The 20,266-nt window shown below is 53.3% G+C and overlaps 7 protein-coding genes across 7 annotated transcripts; 3 read left to right on the plus strand and 4 right to left on the minus strand.

Moving 5' to 3' along the window:
* Positions 1 to 605: 605 nt before the first annotated feature.
* A1O1_08027 (large subunit ribosomal protein L24e) lies at positions 606 to 1,286 on the minus strand (the record flags this gene model as incomplete). The annotated part of the gene is made up of 2 exons (XM_007728891.1): positions 606 to 1,197; positions 1,282 to 1,286. The coding sequence occupies 2 exons, from the start codon at positions 1,284 to 1,286 to the stop codon at positions 606 to 608; spliced, it is 597 nt and encodes a 198-aa protein (XP_007727081.1).
* A 549-nt stretch (positions 1,287 to 1,835) lies between these two features.
* On the plus strand, positions 1,836 to 2,238 carry A1O1_08028 (DnaJ like subfamily C member 19; the record flags this gene model as incomplete). The annotated part of the gene is made up of 2 exons (XM_007728892.1): positions 1,836 to 1,886; positions 1,966 to 2,238. 2 exons carry the CDS (start codon positions 1,836 to 1,838, stop codon positions 2,236 to 2,238), a joined length of 324 nt encoding a protein of 107 aa, XP_007727082.1.
* A 549-nt stretch (positions 2,239 to 2,787) lies between these two features.
* On the minus strand, positions 2,788 to 4,075 carry A1O1_08029 (uncharacterized protein; the record flags this gene model as incomplete). The annotated part of the gene is made up of 2 exons (XM_007728893.1): positions 2,788 to 3,633; positions 3,911 to 4,075. The coding sequence occupies 2 exons, from the start codon at positions 4,073 to 4,075 to the stop codon at positions 2,788 to 2,790; spliced, it is 1,011 nt and encodes a 336-aa protein (XP_007727083.1).
* A 1,712-nt stretch (positions 4,076 to 5,787) lies between these two features.
* On the minus strand, positions 5,788 to 7,173 carry A1O1_08030 (uncharacterized protein; the record flags this gene model as incomplete). The annotated part of the gene is made up of 3 exons (XM_007728894.1): positions 5,788 to 6,505; positions 6,563 to 7,092; positions 7,159 to 7,173. The coding sequence occupies 3 exons, from the start codon at positions 7,171 to 7,173 to the stop codon at positions 5,788 to 5,790; spliced, it is 1,263 nt and encodes a 420-aa protein (XP_007727084.1).
* Positions 7,174 to 11,560: 4,387 nt separating this feature from the next.
* On the plus strand, positions 11,561 to 12,295 carry A1O1_08031 (uncharacterized protein; the record flags this gene model as incomplete). The annotated part of the gene is made up of 1 exon (XM_007728895.1): positions 11,561 to 12,295. One exon carries the CDS (start codon positions 11,561 to 11,563, stop codon positions 12,293 to 12,295), a length of 735 nt encoding a protein of 244 aa, XP_007727085.1.
* Positions 12,296 to 13,789: 1,494 nt separating this feature from the next.
* On the minus strand, positions 13,790 to 15,953 carry A1O1_08032 (uncharacterized protein; the record flags this gene model as incomplete). The annotated part of the gene is made up of 3 exons (XM_007728896.1): positions 13,790 to 14,170; positions 14,295 to 15,282; positions 15,586 to 15,953. 3 exons carry the CDS (start codon positions 15,951 to 15,953, stop codon positions 13,790 to 13,792), a joined length of 1,737 nt encoding a protein of 578 aa, XP_007727086.1.
* A 1,849-nt stretch (positions 15,954 to 17,802) lies between these two features.
* A1O1_08033 (agmatinase) lies at positions 17,803 to 19,308 on the plus strand (the record flags this gene model as incomplete). The annotated part of the gene is made up of 3 exons (XM_007728897.1): positions 17,803 to 18,200; positions 18,410 to 18,725; positions 18,787 to 19,308. The coding sequence occupies 3 exons, from the start codon at positions 17,803 to 17,805 to the stop codon at positions 19,306 to 19,308; spliced, it is 1,236 nt and encodes a 411-aa protein (XP_007727087.1).
* Between the last annotated feature and the right edge of the window lie 958 nt (positions 19,309 to 20,266).

A 20,266-nucleotide genomic window follows, 5' to 3' on the forward strand; every position in this document is an offset into this window, starting at 1 on the left:
CGAGCATCTTGGTGTCTACTAGATAGGAGCTCCCTGAACAGCCTCACCTTCACCCCCTGACCGATCCAAGCATGTCATGGAAGCCTCTGGTCACTCCTTGAGCAACAGGATGAGCAACACGATATCTCTCTAGTCATGTGAATACGAATCAATATAGTATAAACTTCGCCGCCGTGTCTTTAATTTTGATTTTGTTCCCGTACTTATGGCTGCCTCCTCTACATCCCGTGTAGTACCCATCGCCCATATGCTCGACTCACCCTCGGGAATCTCTTCCTTTGTCCACACTAGCCACTAAATAGTCACTTGATACTATGTAGTCAGTAGTCATCCCGAGACGAGACGAAGATAACGGTTTCGGACTGGTCAATATGAGGGAGCTTGAAAGAATATCATGCCATGACAGGCCTTTAGCGTGCATCTTGCACAAACACAAACATTGCGCAACGGAAGAAATATGTTCATTGTACCGAACAGATTCAAGTTTCGACTTCCCATTTTTGATGCCTTCCCCTCTGAACTCCTTGAACACCGGGTATCGTGGCGCATAAGATTGTGAACTCGTCAGACTGAGAATCCAGTGCAGCCTGCAAGGCAGCTCACGATCAATCCAAATCCATCTCCTCCTCCGTGCCGCCACCAACAAGCATCTTCCTCTTCTTCTTCTGGCGCAGTCTCTCTTCGCCGACGACTCTGGACTTCTCCATCTCGACCTCCACCTTGACATGTTCGGCCATGGGCTCCGTCTCGGCACGCGCGGCCTCGAGATCCGCGAGTTCCTTGCGGATGAGGTTTTCTCCTTGCGCGATGACCTTGAGGTCCTGCCGTCTCTTCGCTTCGCGCTGGGCCTTGCCGCTGAGCCTCTTTCTCGTGTAGACACGCTCGCGTCGCGATCTGATCTCCTCGATCCTCTCGATTGCCTTCATCGTGGCGGCGACCAAGTTCCGGTCGTATTTCACAGGGACGTTGCGTCTCTTGGCAAATTGGGAAAGCAGCAGGTTCTGGTCGACGATCATTTCCTTGCCACGCAGCGCACGCGATGTCTTGGTCCACTTGAGTTTGCGCGGCTGTCGCTTCATCTTGAAGTTTTTATGGCATTTGGACCGACAGAACCGGAAGACTTTGGCATCGTTGCGGACGAATGTGATTCCTTTCGACGGGTAGACTGGACGAGAGCACAGATGGCATGTCTCGATCCTATAAGCGTGTTAGGTCTGTTTGTCTTTTTTGGGAATCACAATCTTGACTGCAGCTGGCTGCGCAAGGCGAAGGTCGACATACCTCATGATGGCGGATAGATACTTTCGAAGAGCGGTGGTCTTGAATCCGCACCTGAAAAGCTGTGCAGTCTAACCTGGTGCGTCGGCAACAAAAAAGACAGGCGTGGAGGACGGTGGTTTCACGTCTCAAAAGTGTCCTGGGCTTTATGCACCCTGTAAAGAGTGATCTGGTTGACAGCAAGACTGTTGACCGGCCTCTTGAAAAGTTGCACTTATCGTCCTGCGACAACTTCTCTGCCATCCGCTGTACTACTACGACTGCAGTTCGAGTTCTCGAAAATTCTTGCCAAGATTTTCCCCCAAAGCCGGAACCTCCCGATCCGGCAACAGAGCCGACATTCACGCCGAAGGCGAATCTTTCACAGTTCTGTACTGCTACTATACTACGGACTACTAGGTAGTCAGTCAGACTTTCGAGTATCGCAGCCTTTCTAGCATCTTCAACCCTGTGAATCTGAACACACTCTGCCCCTAAGAGGGTTATACAAACATCCAAATCGACATCACAGACATCATCTACACCGTGATTGCAGAATCATTGTTACATCGCATCCCATGGCATCCACAGTCGCCGTTGGCGCCGGCATTGCTGCTGCTGCTTTCTTTGTACGTTTTTCTTCTATGCGCTTTTCTCTTTTCACAGCATCCCAGTGTTATAGTCTTACTAACCAACGTTCTGCCACAGGGTCGCGCAGGTCTAGTTGCTTTCCGTCGATGGCGCAACCCCAACGGTCTCAACGCTCTCGGCCGACCATTCTACAAAGGCGGGTTCGAACCGAAAATGAACAAGCGCGAGGCCGCTCTGATTCTGGACCTGAGCGAGCGGACACTCAGCAAAGACAAGATCCGAAAACATCACAGAGCGTTGATGCTCTCGAACCATCCCGATCGAGGGGGCAGTCCTTACCTGGCCAGCAAAATCAACGAGGCGAAGGAGTTTCTTGACCGAAACGGGTGACCGCTGGGCCCTGGCTAGGAAAATGGGCCACGAGGCGAAATCTCATCTGAAGAGAAGAGGGCCATGGAAAAGTCACGGGGACTGTTTGACTAGAGTTACATCTTCATGGCATAGCGCAGGCGTTTTAATGGGTGGGATACATTGGCGACAAGCATGCAAAGATTTGGCTTGCGATTTTGATCGGGAAGAGCAGCAGCGACTGAGCTAGGTGTTGATTCCAGGGTTCTGTACAGTATATCTCCACTCGACGATGGTGGACTGGACACTTGTACAATCAGACGAGGAATTACCTGATGTTGAACATCTTTTTGCCATCTTATGTTCAAGACACAACGCGATCCATAGTCGCATCGTATTTGACGAAAGCCCATACACAAACTGAGATACTGCGTGTATATAGGGTGTACAATCAAGCCGTATCTACCTCTGGACATTACTCAGGTGTACCATCGAGCCGCCTCTGGTCTTGGACACAACCAGGTCCATCTAGGTGTACACACCTAAGTCTATCTATCTACAATGTTGCTCCTACGAAAGATGGTCTTGCCTCTAACTTTCCAACCTCTCGCACCGGTCAAAGAACTCTTCAAGGAACTGATTATAGCTCTGCTCCACCTCCCACATCAGCACATGCCCTTTCCCCTCCCAGACTTTGAACGTGATCCCCTCGCCCAGCTCCTCCTTCAGCAGCTTCGCATGGACGAACGTGAGCATGCGATCCTCCGTGCCGTGCAGCACAGCAATGCGCTCCCTGCCGACCCGGTCCGCCAGCTCCTTGAGCTGCTGCGGCGATTTATGGTGCCAGCCGGCCGCGATGGCCTGCAGCACGAACCCCTTCTTGGTGAAGCCTTGGGTGTCCATTCGTTTGGCGAGTTCGCCCGCGGCAAACCGGTCGCGGTTGGTCGGATAGTTCGGTGCCTGCTCGGTATCCGGCTGCCGGAGAAAGTCGTCGGAGAACAAGCGGTGTGCGATCTCGTCCAGCTGCACGTCGATGTCGCGCGGGATGAACATGTTGATCCGCTCGCGGAGGTTCTGGATGAAAGGGATCGTGCGCACGAGGCGCGGAGCCGTAGACACCAGGCTCAGCGATGCAATGGACTCGGGGATCAGCAGGCCGAGTTCCTGCGCGATCATCCCGCCCATACTCACTCCGATGACGTGGAGATTGCGTTTTCGCGAGGACGACGACTCGGCCGGCAGCCATCCTATCTGCTCGAGCAGATCGACCGTATCTTTGGCCATCTCCGACGTCGAGTATCGACACGTGGGCTTGTCGCTGAGGCCCATGCCGCGGTTGTCAAACACGAGACTCGAATACCGCTGCGCCCGCTCGTGGCCGAAGTATTTGGTCTGTCGCTTCCACTGGGTTCGATAGGCGCCGAGACCCATGATCCACTAGAGACAGAATGTAGAGCATTAACACGCAATTCTGAGAGACGCGGAAGAGGATAGTGCTGGGTTGGAAGGGGAGATATCGTCATCCGACCGCATCTAATGCTGGACAAGGCACTTCTCCTGCTCATGCTGGTGCGAAGTGCACCAAAAACAAAGCTGTATTGTATAACATCTCTTTCTGGCGGTTCAAAAAGCACGATGAAACAATGATTCCTTCCACCTCTTGAAGGACATTACACCGGAGTACTCAGAAGACCAAAGGGCAAGAAAAACTCACAACCAGCTTGACATCTCCAGTACCATGGATCTCCCAATGAAGCTTAAACGGACCCCCCGGCCGTCCTTTGGCGACTTCACTCCTCCCCTGCTTCGTAGGCGGCAGGTCCCATTCCTGCGACTTGAAGCCTGGGTGAGCTAGGATCTCTTTCGCCTTCAGTGGCATGTCTGTCGAACCGCTTTGAGCAGCCTTTCAGCCTCGGAGACTTCCCACACCAGAATGCGACTTTCAGTCCGGACCGCACCGCTCAGAAGTCAGTGTTGACAAACGAGGCTGTTGAAGACAAGGATATGAGATTGTGGGTTTAACGAGCATATAGAAGCTAGGTCTACAAGGTATAGTCGGTGTCGGTACAATCTAATCTACTGTGATAGTACGGAGGAGAGGCCGGTCGGGCATTCCAAGGCATTACGTTGTCCTATCTTCTTACACTATAGTATCTTATCTGATGTGTCTATGATAGGCGTTACTAGCCGGTTCAGGTAGGTAGTCCCTGCCGTACCACTCACTCTAGAACACCGAGGTCAGAACTGTATACTGCCAAAGATGCGCAATCGCAGTTGCAGTTGCAATGCGAACAGACGGGAGGGCCTTGGGGCCGTGTCGCTTCTGCATGTCTCATACAGTATTTTGCAACATTGCCTGCCACTGCAAAGATGGGACAGTCCTGAGTTTCAAGGCACAATGACCATCGGAAGGCTTGGTATGAACATGTAGAACACAACGGACCACCTACCGGGCAGATACCTGTGTACTTGGAAGGTACCTAGCTACCTAGCTATGAGCCGCAGCCTGCTGCACCGTGCCGCATCTTAAGGATCGGCCATAGATCTGGCTTTGGTGTGTTAGGAATCGATCCCCGATCCTACCCCAGCCGCGGGTGGTCATCTCCAGGGTCTCGTAGTTAGATCCCAGTACGACCCTGTGAAACTTCGATGGTTCGGATCTTCCAGCCATGATCAGCGTGACGCCAGTGATGCGGAGCTCGCGGACACAGCCTAACCTGGCATGACAATCATCAACGCTACACATGTTTATCATGCAGATCGAAAGGTGGGGATGACAGGAAGATCAAAACAATCGAGCGCAAGTAAATGATAAACGCAAGGAACGGGAACCTGCTTCTATAGCAAAGCTTCATCATTGATTCGTTAGCGGGCCAAACCATCGCAGAGTTGGACTATCGATTAATCCTTGAAGGACAGCTAAGACCCAAGCCTCGTCGAGCTTGGGTTGGCACGAAAGAAGGCCTGCTATGATATCACTCCTTCCAAACATGCCACAAGCCCAACCCAGTCGATCCGGCCTGCCATGAAATACGCCTTCAACCAAATTCAGAATGGTTCAGATGTGGTAACTGCAACCTGTTCAGCGCAAGAACCGGGGACAGTCCCACTCGCTTTAACCTCGTCAACTTCATTCCAAAATGAGTCAACTCCTCGGTGCTTTCAGGCTCTGTCCGCGGAGTAGGGAAAGTATAAGCTTCTGGTTTCTTCTTTTCCTCCTCGAAACTTCCAATATAGAACACTGCAGCAAGGCTGCAGGTGGCCCGCAATCCCCTGTATTCAATGTGGGCGGCAGTTCCTGATTGTCGGCAAACCTCCGGCAACGCGTCGAAGTCTCCCCAAACTTGTGTACGGATCTAGTAGTCCGTGTTGGGTGGCTTTGATCATTATCCTGCTGGACCGTCCCATCTGTCATCGGGGATCTCTGTTGTCCCACACAATTGTTCGTTTCTGATTTTCTGGCCACCAAGAAATACGTACAGTAGATGGTGTAATTTCCAAAGAGTGTTGCCAAACGAGTGTAGAAAGCAATGTCATTGAAAGACTGGACCAGAGAGACCCAAACATATCGGTTCGCCGGGCACGTGGGTCCTATTCTTCCATCCTGAACATCTCTTCATCATCCATTTGAATTTCTTTGGCATCGTTGCTGCCGCGGTAGTTTCGCTCCTCTGACAGGTTCTGGGTCAAGGTGGGGGGATGGAGCTGCAACAGTGGATTATAAACGGTGGTCAATGTGCTGTCGGAGGACTTGCTGTTGAACGACTGGTACTGTTGCGGCAGCGGTGGTACAGGGGGCACGTCCACACCTAGGAAGGTTGGTTTGGTGCGAGGGGTGCCGCTGTTGAAGGTGAGGCCAGCTGCGGCAGCTGCAAGGGTGCCGTCATCAGTTCCGGACGTGCTCGGGCGGAAGTCTACACCGGAAAATCGGTGAGGTGGTAATCCAGGCGACACGACACTTTCAGCATATGAACTGGACGGGATTGATCGGTAGGAGCGGGAGAATCCATGGTTGCCGCTGATGCTGAATCGTTTTGAGCCCGGGACCGGATAGGCGGCTTCGCTCATGGGAGGCGGCGTGGTCTCAACCGAGCTTAGCTCGTCTTGCATTTCGGACGAGGAAAAGCCAGGAGAGGCAGATGAGCCGTCACTGGGATCGTTGAAGGACGCTTCATTATCGGATTGGCCCATGGTCATGTTCTCCACAGTCATGTTACACAAGACGGAAGCCGCTTCCAACAGTTGAACTTGCTGATGCTTGGAGATGAGCAACTTGGAGGTGATGGCCCATGCCGGATCATGCTCCCACCTAAAAAGCATCAGTTACAAGAACACAGCGACTTATCCTGACTGGACCAGGACATACAGATGCTTGGTGAGGCAGCTGCTATGCTTGTACCCCTTCCCACAAGTATCACACCGCAAGTCCGAGCCTGCCTTCTTGCCTTCGCCCTTGGTGAGATACGAGCCCTCACTTGCCCTTCTGTTGCGGCTTTTGTTGCTCAGTCTCTTGGACGACGCAGGCAGATCATCATCGTTGGAATTGTCCTCGAGCGCATCATTGTCCTGCCCCGAGGCCGCGCTCGGAGGACCGTTGAAAAAGGAGTGAATGCTCGGCCGGGCACTCATCGAGTGTGCTTCCGTAATCTTTCTAGAGCCTATGCTTCTCCTGTGACCTTGTAGCGGCATGACGGACGCGTCCCCCTGTTCCCTCAACGCGGCCACTATGGCAGCCTGGGCAGTGGAGGACGAGGCGGCTGTGTTGATACTCTTCCGACGATTGACTCGGTGGGTGGGATTGGAGGCAGCCAAGGAGAAGGAGTGGGAGTGCTGTCTCGAAGAGGACGAAGCGTGTCTGGAAAAACTGCCCGAGATGGGACGAGCAGTTGGTTGTTCCTTTGTTTAGGAATTGTCAGCACGGGCGTCAACTTGGGCATGGGCCAGGACCTCGACTCGACTCACCTTTGACGACGCCATGATGAAGAACGGGCGTAGGAATTTGAGACGACTCTCGAGTTCAAAACTGGCGGCAGTCTTGAGACTTGAGAGCCGTCAGGAGATGGATGGCGGCAACGGGAGGTGTTGCGTGGTGGGGTGACAGACTTCCGGACCGATTGAGTTGGGGAGTCGCGTAGTAGGAGGTAGAGCTGGGAGCAACCAAAAAGAACGAGCAATCGAGCCTGGACGATGAGCTGCGGCTGAAGCGCAATCGAGTGAATCCCCGATTAAGAAAGTTGTATCCAAATCACGGTGTGGTACGGTCCAGACAACGATGAGCGAGGAAGAAGAAAGTCGGGGATTGTGTGCACAGAGTGGTTGTGGGAGTGTGGGCGTGTGGAATGGTGGAAATGGTGGAATGGATGGCGGAAGATAGTGGATTTGGCGTCCTCGCCCGTTTGGAAGAGCGAGCGAGGGTAGTTTAGGTTGTGGTTGTGGCTGTGGAGATGGCCAAAGGGACACACTGCACTGACTTGACAGACACGACACATAGACAATCAGCTGCTGAGTTTGGCAGGAGGACGAGACAGCCCTAGTACAGAGAGGTCGACCCCTGTTACTACCTACCTAGATTTAGTACAGTACCTCCCAGACGGTTTTCGTTAGGGAGTCAGGCCTTGTGATGAGGGATGCTGATCCTTCTCCATGGCGCTTCTCTGGGGGGCTTAATCATACCTAATTCTAACAGTTCGTGGCTACGAACGTACCATTCTTTTGGCTTTCCCCTCCCTCGCAATCGCGCTTTTGGCTGCGATAGTTAGAGTGGTTCCTTGCTTCTGGTTGCAGCGGGGTCGCCCGTGGTTGGGTCTGCGAAAAGTGCCTAACAGGCCGTGCAGGAGATTAATGTCTACACAGGACTCGACTCGGTATGCTCAACGACCATTCAGTCCCAGCGTCTCACCGAGACGGGCGGCTGAGATGATTGCTTCGTCCCCTACACGCGCGCTTTCACAATCCCCGAACGGAGGGAAAAAAGATCAGAGAATGCGAACGCGAACGCGAATGGGCTGAGAACGCCTGGAATACAGATAGTGAAGGGCCCCAGAAAAAAGTTGAGCAGGACCTAGGATAACGGCTTGTCAATCTTTACTAGGACTGATCATCAGCCAAGTGCGCGGGATGGGTCGAGGATGGTTCGAGCCAGGGTCACGGCAAGGATGCCTCTACAAGAGTGTCGACATGCGACATGGTCATGGGTCAAGCAGGGCAGCAGGTCCAAACAAGTACCAGTCCAGTCCCTCTCCAACAAGCCCCCAGGACAAGGCGACGGCCTGTTGCGTACCTGACTAACCACCAGGTACCTACTGACTGGCTCGAAGCTCCAAACGCATGCTCTGGGTGCCTCTCGACACAGCGGATAGTGATATTGCCTGTATCAAAGCATGGCTTTCATGGTGATACTCAAAAATGCCCTGTTTGGCCACTGGCCATCTAATAAAGCAAAAAGAGCGAATGCCGGGACGAGTTACAGAGTAGAGCAAAGCCGAGACAACAAGGGAACGGGCCTCATATGGGCTTGTGAGGAGTGATGTGCATACTTGGAACCTGGCCACCGGGAGCACTTGTCGCCGGTCACTGCAGCTCTCAGTTCTCCGATCCATCTCCTCTCCTCTCCTCTCCCACCGCACGAGCTGAGGGATGCAAGGACTCGGAGGGCCTCTACCAGTTATGGTACAGAGTCACTGTGCTAAAGACTCGCAGGGTAAAGATGCGCGCTGCCGTACAGAACAATCAGTAGGCCGCGGCGGGCATAAGTTGAAGTCCACAAATTAACATGCCTCAACCCCGCCAGCCACAGCGACCTAGGTGTTGATTGGCAGACTAGTGGTTTAATGGCTGATTGGCAGATAGGGATAGAAAGAGGAGTTCCTTGACCCCTCAAACTAGTACTAAGTACCGCCATTATTATTATTAACCTGCCACGAAAGCTCCAACGCAACCAACGGGCGTCTCGCCCGCACCCAAAAGTGCGTGCTAATACTCTGTAGTACGTACTAGTACTATAGCTCCTCAAGTGCAAGTGCAAGTGCAAGGCAAGTGGACATGGTGGCAATTGAGCTGTCGCAACAAGATCCAGCCATAGTCCAACAAACTGCCACAGTGTTCAGTTCCATATGCGAACAGGTGCAGCAGGTAAGGCATTGGCCTGCTGCTATGGAGCACTGCCAGGTATCCCTATCCTACGACTCCTACTCCTGTGGTCCTACAAGGTTACCAGGTAGGCACTTTTTGTGGCCTCCACGGTCGGCTGATGAATAGTACGCGAAACATCACAGTCACGCGGCTTTTCGAATCCACGATGCCGTCATCGGCGCAGTTGGCGGGCGCAGGTGGTGACTGCCAGGTGGTGGGCAATTGCCCGCAATACGGAGTTAGTTACATGGTAGGTGACCATGATACTAAGATACGGGCGGAGTCGTCGTCGTCGCCGTCGTCGCCGTCCCCGTCCCGTGGTTACTTGGATGGGGCTTGGGTCCTGTTAGTGCTCGAGGTCAGCGCCAGCACTCGTCACCAAGCTCACTACGCCTTCGTCATCGCCTGAAACCAGAGACATCATGAAGCTGAGAACATGCCGGTGATGGCACGCGTACATTGTACCTTAGGCATGGGGTCCTGATGTTGGCAGTACCCAATAACAAAAATAATATACGGACCACAGTTTACACGACCTGATCGAGCACATCAGGTACCACGGTCCATGCTGCCGGGCAACTTTTTTTCGGGCGTGCTGATCCGCGTGGCACCGAAAGCATCAATCATCATCGCTGATCCCCATAAGCCATGTATTCTGATCTACAAGCCCTACCGCAGTACAGAGTACAAAAACAACATCACGACTTGCAATACTCCTTTGAAGTATTGATCACTGCTACTAAATGGTTCAGCCCAGATGGAGTGACCACACCCTGAAAGAATTGTCCACAGCACAAGAGCTCCCCTTCATGTTGGTGCGCCAAATATATCTCACTGGAGGAGCATCCAGTACACTGGAAATACATCGGATCTACAGCCGTCTCCAACATGCGCTGAGCAAATATGCCTTGTCTTATCTTCCGAAAGCGGCCAGATCATTAAAAGTCCCGAACTTAACTCGGATTATCTCGTGCTATCACGGACGGCTGATAGATAACGTCGCCGCTAAAGAAAAGGATGGGCAGCTTGTTTGTTGTTGGCCAACAAGCGTCAACGGTCCCTGCAGTGTGGGCACCGGCGCCCCTTGTCCCAGGGGTGAACGAATGCAGAGATGCAGACTTCGGCTTGTCTAGCACTAACCACAGTACAGTATAGTGAGATGCCAGATTCAGAGAATACGGTGCGATAACAGCCATCATAATGGTTTCAAAACAATAATGGGTATCATCCATCAGGTTGGGATGTCCGAGTCTGCCGAACGGAACGGGGCAGTGGGCAGACAGCTGCCTACTAGGTACCTATCCACAGTCCCTACGGTACCTAGGTAGGTACACAGCAGCAGATACAGTACGCACTCGGATCGTGTTCATGGTGAGACATGATCTCAGCGGATATGCTTCCGCAAGAACAAGCCCGGCTACTGTGAGTATTCACGTCTACATACGGTACATAATGATGCATTCCAATGGGTGGACCTAATCACACTTCCGGTGCCAGTGTGTAGGTAGTGTAACAGTACAGGATCCATGCTCTTTTACATATGGACAACTTCACCTTCTTATCCTCTATAGCAGCCTCAAGAAACAATAAGCAAGATCAGCCTCAATTCAGCAGACACCGTCGCTAAGCAGATGTATACCTATATTAAGTCTGATCGCCTACCTAGGTAAGTATAGATACAGCTCTGTAGGCTGATCTCACTCCTACGGAGTTCGCAACCATCGCGATTGGAAGCGCGTTCCGAAAGCTAAGAGTCGGCCACCAAGCCAACATTTTCAGCACCTATAACACGGGGGATCAACATGGGGGATCATACGCTGGCACTTGATCGCCGGACCGGGTGAGGCGTGAGGCTGAAGGCTGAAGGCTGTCGTTTCTTCTGTTTTGTGGCTTCGACCATGACACATCGCCCAGACCCTTTGCAGAAAGCCAAAAAACCAAAAAGCCCCATCCTCTCTCATCTTGTCATATCTTGCCTCTTTTGCTGCCGGTGCCGTGGATCTGGATTCTACCCAGACATCCTTTCCTGGATCTTGTCGTCGTCGAGATCTCTAAATTCTGCTGGTGTGGGATCCGCTCATCCGATACCATCACTTGCGCTGGCGGGGTGTTTACTCCAGACCCACCTCCTGTCCCTCGTTCTATCGTCACCACAAGTCAGGACAGCCCAGACGCGTAAACACGAACACCAAGGATCCTGGAGAGGCCATCCTCGAAAGAAAAGATAAACATAATGTCCTCCCAACAATCCTGGGCCGCGTGGCTGCTTGATTCCTATGCCTCGTCCGTGTCTCCTGTGACATCCGACTTCCCCGACCGTCACCACGACTCTGCCTCTGCCTCGACCTCGACCTCCGATTCGCCTTACACCACCGCTACCGCACACAGTCCACAATCTTCCATATCCAGTTCGTCCCCATACGGGCCCTACGTGCGGACAGGAAGAGGCGGGGCCGGCAATTTCACCTGGCAAACCGAGCTGAAACCCAAGAAGTCGTCTTCCCCGCTCGACCTCGAGTCCCAGCCGGCACCGCAGACTTCACTGAACGAACGTCGCAAAGCGGCTGCCAAACTAGAACATATCAATACAGAGACGGTGCGCCTGAGACAGAGTTCGGCACAATATCTCTCGGTCGGTCGAGGCGGCGCAGGGAACTACGTTTCCCCGGCCGAGAGAAGCCAGGCAAAGAGAAGTCCGAGTCTTCCTTTGAGTGTGAGCTCGGCCAAGGCCGGCAGCCCAACGACCCAGTATCCGTTTCATCCTGGAAGAGGCGGTGCTGGAAATTACGCCGCTGCTGCCGAATTTAATGGGCGTGCAAAGACGGAAAGCGACGAAGAAGAGCAACGCATCGCCCAACAGCGAAGAGAGCAGATCATCGAGGAAGTGGATGGTCTGCTTCAGCCTCCTCCGGGAGCATGGCTGGGTCCTGAACGCAGAAAGAGCGAAGTCATGTACGAGGCAGTTTGAGGGCAGAATGGGTTTAATGGTGGTTCACCTGGCCAAGAGCCCGAAGCAGATTTCCAGGATGTACGACGATTTCTCTACGGCTCAGAGCCCGTAACGCACCCCCTTCGCCATTGACAACGGCGATCAAAGGACTGGGAAGATCCCGACATACTGAAGCAGTCCTGAACAGATTGGGTACGGGACAGGACTTCCTGAAACGGAGCATAATCTATACATCGCACCTCCGCTCGTCGACCAGCTCCTTATCAATCACTACTACCGCTACCCCCAACCTCGTCAGTCGCCGCGCACACTCGCTCTGAGAGGGAAATGTAGTACGATGCCTCCTGGCAGACAATCCTTCACCAGCTGGGAGTGCTGGAAGCTGAGTATTGGAGGCCTCTTCCTATACTGTTCGTCGGTGGGTCGTTGCGGGATCAAGGTTAATATACACCTATGACCCGCCCTTCGGAGATGGTAACACGAACACTTCCCCACTATCGTCCTCGACGACGAGAAGGGATCTTAGCGCTGTACACTAACAGGGAGTCGGCGACCGATTGCCGCGCAGCATTGGTACGCCACAAGACAGCATGGCTGAACCTCCCTTGAGAATCTAGGCTGCAGACCTCGTGCGGTGCCTTCTATTGTCTCAAGCAACCGATTCAACCAGTGCACCAATTATGCTGACCCCCCAACACAAATGCCTCCCTTTCCTCCCATGTGGGCGAACAAGTGGCACAAAATAGTGCAGCGACGTGACTCAAGCTACGTTCATTACGTCTCATATCAAGTCTCGGAAGACCTCTCAATTCCTTATCTCCATCTCAGTTGGCGGGACGGAGACGATCTACATTTGGAGCCCTCGGTACTCTCAACAAGGACGGACCTTGCTGTAGGTGTAGCAGAGAACAGAAGACATCAATAGCGAGGAGCTGAAAAACAAGTTCGAAGTGCGGTGTTGTTCGACCTCGAAATGAACCGTTTCGAAATGATCTGGGGTAGACTCGTGCCTCGCTGTTGATTTAAGAAACCACCAGGACATGAACCGCGCACATATGTCCGCGATTTTCCTGCCCAGGTTCCACTCAGCCTATGCATGGTATTCAAGCTTTCTGTGGTCTCGGAAGAACCTAACGACGGGCAGCGACATATTCTCCTTGTTTTCTCGGCAGATCATATACCGCTCTTTTACTGTCGCGTATATGCCAACCCCGATCCATCAACATCAGTAACATGTCTAGAGATCTCGGGAGCTATGCCACGAGTTCTAGCTGAAGACTTTGTCAAAGTACTTGACGAACGCATTCCTAATGTAACGCGAAATGATACTAGTCAGCCAATCACTCTGTCCACTGGTTGAATGCCCAACAAAACCATGCATCAAACAATCTGCATCATTGACGCAAGGAAAAGGGATGTGACATGTCCTCCAGGTTCGGTTTGGTTCGCAGGTTCAAAAGGGGAACGAAGGGACGTGGTCTAAAAATGGGTGGTGTCATGCATCAAAGTCACTCACCTCGGCGGTCTAGGCACATAGTTCCTCTCATACTCTTCCAGCTCATCCATGTCTTTCCTCAGATCGACCTCGTGCGGCTTCAGCCATTTCGTCTTCTTGATGAGTTTCCAGCCGACGAACAGGATGGGAAACACGCCGATCATGGTGTAGCTGAAGAAGAAGGTCGGCACGTCCCAGAACCCGGGCAGGAAGACGGTGTAGCCGCCGACAAAGGTCATGATGAAACAGCCCGTCAGGGCATAGTAGGCCGAAAACGGCTGCAGCCACGACTTGTAGGGGAGGCTGTTGCGGTCGATGCCTTGGGCGTCGAGCGCGTTTTTGAATTTGATGAAGGTGAATGCCATGACGGCGAAGTTGATCAGTTGTGATGCAGTCACCTGTGTGGAGGGTAGAGAAGATGTTTATTAGCATTGATCTGGAAGAAAAGTACATCATATCTCGTTGAGGTGCAGTGCAGCTTGGGCAGATGGTTGTTTTCTTTTCTGTTGGTTTGGAACCTACCAAGTTGACGAACCAGCTCAACACCACGGCAGCGTCGTTGCTGACCTGCAAAAAGCTCAACAAGCTGATCAACAAGACGACCAGGACGCAATAAACCGGCACGCCGTTCCTGGTGCAGCGGGTGAAGATCTTGGGCGCCTTGCCCTCGAGGGCGAGACCGAACAAACTGCGACTGGCGCAATAGACGTAGCTGTTGCCGGCGGAGAAGGCGGCGCCGAGGACCATGGCATTGACAATGTGCGGCAAGACCGGAATGCCCAGGCGGTTCATGGACACGACGTAAGGCGAGGCGGCGGCGCCGGGCTTGCCGGACGAAAAGGCCTCGGTGAGCTCGGGGTCGTTGTAGGGGACCAAGATGCCGACACACAGCGAGCCGAGCATGAAGAAGGCCGTCAGCCGGTAGAAGACGGCCTTGTAGGCCTTGGGCAGCACGCGGCGCGGATTCTCCGCCTCGCCGGCCGCCATGGAGACGTAGTCGGGCCCGGCGATGGTGAAGGAGGCCTGGATCAGACATTGCAAAAACCCCAGGAACCGGCCGAGCGAGCCGTCGTAGTACAGCTCGGTGAAGGAGCCCGGGTTGTTCCAGTAGCGGAACCCGAACCGGTCGCCGAGCGGGTTGCCGCCCAGCATCGCGATGAAGGTGTAGATGATCAGGCCGATGATCAGGAGCACCTTGCCCAGGGCGAGCCAGAACTCGGACTCGCCGTACCATTGCACCGCAAACACGTTGATGATCCCGTACAGCACAATCACGATCGCGATGATCCCGCCCGCCGGCACGACGTCCGACCAGAAGTGGATGATGACGTTGCACGCCACGATCTCGAAGGGGACCAGCATCGCCTCGAACACGAAGAAGTTGTACCCGGCCGCCACGCCGAATGCTTCGTCGACATAGCGTCCGGCGAAACGGATGAATGGCGACGAAATGGGCAGGTACGTCACCATTTCGGCCATGCAGTTCGTCACGCAGAGGATGAATGAACACCTGGGGAATATTGTTAGTGTCAGAGTCAAGGCATGCTGGATGATATGTGGTGCTATGTTTCTTTGGTCCGGCTGAGCAGTGAAGATTGTGGTTCTTCCGAACCAAGCAATTGGTACCAAGGACGCAGTCGCCAAGCGCTGGTTGTCAATGTGAGGCCACGAGCTGCCCGGCGCTTGGCTGTTGGTATTCTTGCTTGTTCTTTTGAGACAAGAGTACGACACTCTGCAGGTGCTTGTTTCTTTCCTTATCCCAGGAGCGTCCAGGAATGAAAAGGAAAGAGAAAAAGGAGATCCGGAGACATACCAGATTGTAAAAGCCAGAAACAGCGACCCGGGACCCCCGTTCAACAAACCACGGCCGATCTGGACATACAAAGCCGTGCCAATGGTTCCCCCAATACCTATGAGCTGGATATGTCTAGGCTTGAGCTTTCGGTGGGTCGAATCGTAGCTGACATTGAAGCTTTCAGTGTCCGAGGGGACTTCGGCCAGTCCGTAGTTGGACTTGAGCGCGGCAACGACCGAGTGTTTGCGAGAACTCTTGGAGCCTCGTCGGATGTCTTCGTCATCGTGCGAGTGCGAGCGGGTATGGATCCCTCGAGCAAGAGGGGTCTCGTCCAAGATGTGGGGAGGGATGTTCTTCTCGCCGTAGTCATGGGCGGAAGACGACATGATGGGAGCCCAAGCGGTGTTATCAAACAGACTTCAATGCAACTGAGGGACAAGACTGAAGAAAGAGCATGGATATACGAGACGAGAGGGGACTATTTCTCCATGACATGACAAGACAAGGGACTTCGATCTCTCATATAAGATACGTGGTTGTCGCAACGGGTCCAATCTCAAGGTACATACGGCCTCGTCGATGACATGGGCCACGGTCCACTCAACCCGCTCGCCGCCAACGCAGGGAAAGGGAAGGAAAGTACATTAACGCCCCGTCCTAGCTGCAGTGAGTAGTGGACATCTCAGACGATCGAATGTGTGGCGCGGCGCAATTTTTTTCTGGAACCGGCCTGGGGGCTTGACTTAGCTGTTTTGAAGCGACTTTTTAGGCCTACCAGTAAAGAACGTTCAAGTTCGGGAGATCCTGGCGAGAGGGTTACATGACCAAGACTCTTGACGGTTGATGCACTGCAGTGTGACGAACCGTGGCCCATGGTGCCATTTTCTGCTTCCGGGATGGGCTTATCTCGACCAAGAACCGAGATGCTGGAAGCTGTTTGGAGGAGCGTGGTCTTAGCCGCGCCGGTCTCTCGAGCGATCAGAGAATAACCTGTTGACGGTGACTGGGCGCATCCAAAAGAACATGCCGCCGCCGTGCCAGGGCCTCGAGTGCTAAGCCGCTGCCAGGGTGGAAGGACGTAGTGGTTAGTGGGCGCCCGGGAGAGTGAATTCAGGCTCGTCAGGCTGGGCTGACGCCACTAGTCCGCCTCGGGGATCTTGGCACTGGTGCCCAGACCGACTACCGCAGGCCGGCCGGGGCGGCGGAGCAAAGAGGGGGGTGAGGGGTTAGGGGGACGGTTCTTACACCTCTTAAGGCCGTCATCATGGCTGCAGATGGATGAGGGATCTGAGTTCTGTGCCGACGTTCAAGTTGGGGGTTGGGGCTGAATTCGCAGTGTGTCCGGAGGTGGCTGTTCTTCTACTGTGGCCACTGTCCAGTACTGTGTACAGGTAGTAGGTAAGTGGTACGTGGAAGACCCAGTTAGGCAACGTGAAGAAGGCTGACGAGGCTAACTTGAGGCATACTGGGAATCATACCCTGCTATCAGCGAGGATCATTTCTACAGAGTACTAGGACTGTGTACTCTGTAACGCTATCTCAATCTGGAGTACTTGTCCTCCTACAGAGATGCCCAGCTTGCCACGTAGACCCTACGTACTCACTACTCTGTAGTATGGCCGTCTCCTTCAAGTTGTCCAGAGTAACATGGCTCCCACAGACACAGATTCGGAGTTGATAGACCGTCAAGACAAGACAAGACAAGGTGACCCAATCGTAAGGCACAGATAGAATCTCCCTATTCGGCTATCGACCAATCTGTCATATGGCTATCGTTGTTATCATCTCCCCCAGTGGAGATAGATAGATTAGCTGTCTCTTCTCGGGATTTGCTACCTTGAATACGGTATTGCAATCCCCTACCAAGAGAAATCGAGAGTCTATCTATGTCTTGATAGTCTTAAGGCACATCGGATCCGAAAGCGCCTCGCGCCATGGCATACTGCTTAGTGCATGCAGATTCAATGCCGCGATATCTATCGCAGCTCTTAAGCACAATTCGGACCCTTCGTTAGTCGAGGCCAAGAGACCCATTGTCTCTTTAGTGTCCCGAATCGCCTTGTGTCTAGACCGACAGGCTCTCGCTGGCACTGAACCCCTGCCACTCACATCGCTCGGTTTACCAACACCTTAACATGAGGTGCAGCTTGGCCAGCTCACTACTACTGGACAGGACATTGCGAGCACACGGATCTCTTATACCATTAATTTATCGGTGCTGCTGATCATTCAATCATGTCGATGTTCTCCTTCCAGGTTTCGCTTTCGCTTTCCTCTACGGTCCTTTTCTTCCTGTGCCCTCACAGCTTGGTGGCCCGAGACATTGTTTTCCCTCCCTCCGCTCCGGTACAAGCCAAGCTCAACTCCGACCATAGCACCTCTCACAACTTGAACCCTGCTGCCAACCCGGGCTACTATCAGACTTATCGGTCTGCCGTGGGCGCCGACAAGGATCATTTGCTAGACTATGATAAGTTCGCAGGACTGACGACCTTTTCCAATCTACCTTGGGTCCACTGCTTATCGCCCGACAACGATGTCGAGAAGTACGACATTGCCTTTCTGGGGGCTCCTTTCGATACTGGAACTACAGGAAGACCTGGAGCGCGGTTTGGCCCCACCGGGATAAGGCTGTAAGTGCAGACAAGGAAAGAGAACCCACGCGTGTATTGCGAGACGAGACTGGCTCGATGTGGCAGGTTCAGTGATGCCAGAGTTGGGTCTGCTGCAATATTTGTCGAGTAAATATTCGACCGTGGTCTCAAAATCCTAACCTTTCAGTTCCGTTCTGGTCTGGCGTGGTATGTACTTGTATACCTAATAACGAACCTTGTCTATTTAGGGGTTCTCGACGAATCGAGGCGCCCGTCGCCTGGAGCCCCTACACCCACGACAACACGTTCCTGTCCTGGGCAAGGATCGTGGACTGCGGCGATGCACCTCTGACGTTCCTCGACAACACCGTAGCCTTGCAGCAGCTCGGGGAGGCGCACAAGATCGTGTCCGGCCGCACGGCCAATACCACCGAGGTGGCAAGCGTGCCTCGGATCATCACCCTGGGTGGTGACCACACCACGACGCTGGCAGCGTTGCGGTCGACGGTCAACCACTGGGGTCCAGTCAGTGTGATTCATTTCGACAGCCACATTGACACCTGGGTATGCTTCGCTCCTTGATGATGTTGATGCGATAAACCATGCTGACCGCAGTGTTTGCCAGGACCCGAAAGTCCTAGGTGGTGGGATTTCCCATTATGCAGGCGTGAATCACGGAACATTCCTGCATATTGCCCATGAGGAGGGCTTGATTCTCAACTCGTCGGCGCACGCGGGCATCCGGGCGCCGACCATGAACAAAAAGTACGACTGGAAGAACGACAAGCGCTGCGGGTTTGAAATCATCACGGCTCGGGACATCGACAAGATCGGTGTTCAGGGCATAATTGAACAGCTGAAGATCCGTGTCGGTGACTCGCACGTGTACATCTCGGTCGACATTGATGTCCTGGATCCTGCCTTTGCACCGGCCACAGGCACGGTTGAAGTCGGCGGATGGACGACCCGAGAGCTCTTGAGCATCCTGGATGGGCTGGAGGGTCTGAAAGTGATCGGAGCAGATGTGGTCGAGGTCGCTCCCGCTTATGATAACGTGGGAGAGACGACTGTCCTTGCCGCGGCTGAAGTGGCTCATTCTCTCATGAGCCTGATGGTGGAGACACCTGTTAAGCCGCTGAAGAGCTGAAGGGTGAAGATACCTATCTTTCGATATTCTGTACAGACCTGCCGTATACTATAGGATACCATAGACAGTCCGCTCGACCATAGAAGAAGGTGTCCATCGCTTGATTGAGCGCAGGAAATGCTGGGTCCTCGTGGCACCGCACGTCTTTGCGTCCCAAGCGAGGTGGAAGGCACCCTCAGGAAATGATTTCCCTAGCATGTACCTGGGTTGACTTCTAATTTCTAACTTCTACTTCTCACGTTCAAGTTCAAGTTGTGATCGCCATATGATCCTGGAAGGCGTTGACCACTGCAGCCTGAGTGCAGTGACAGTTCCCTCGCCGTGGGGGACTGACAGAAGAATTATCGACCTTAATACCTCTAAGATGCCAATGTACTCACCAAGAAGTGTGAAACCCATCCGTCAGACGTGATCTTTTGCATTAAGGCACTAGTACTAGTACTAGTGCCTAGTTTTGCGTCATCCAGACCCGCTAGACCCATTGCAGTGGCCAGCCAATCATGCAAAACGGAACTGAGGGGCATTTATTGTCACTGGCACTGCAACTGGCAGGCAGGCCACGTTCCAGCTATACGTCAGGTACGAGATAGCAGGTAAAACCGCAGCATCGACTCTCTTCTCTTTTCTAGGTTTCCTCCGCCAATACTCTGCCCCGCGATTGATTATTTTATTGATTGAACGATTCCAATAGTTGATTCCCCCCAAACGAGAAGAGCCCTGGCACATCCATCGCCTGATCAGTAAAATCGTTGCATCCCGACCTTCTACCAAGACACCAGAAAAGTATGTGTAATCAAGCCTCCCGCAGCTTTCCACCGCATGCTCCATTTATTGCCAATTCCCATCACTGGGGCAGTGCACAGTTGCCAATTGCAGTCGTCCCGGGCTCCGCCAGCTCAGCACGGCTTCTTGCAAGAATCCCCACGTTGTCCCGGCCGGTTCCTGATCATCTCATCTT

Source organism: Capronia coronata (assembly GCF_000585585.1).
Source record: "Capronia coronata CBS 617.96 chromosome Unknown acBCG-supercont1.7, whole genome shotgun sequence".
NCBI lineage: Eukaryota > Fungi > Ascomycota > Eurotiomycetes > Chaetothyriales > Herpotrichiellaceae > Capronia > Capronia coronata.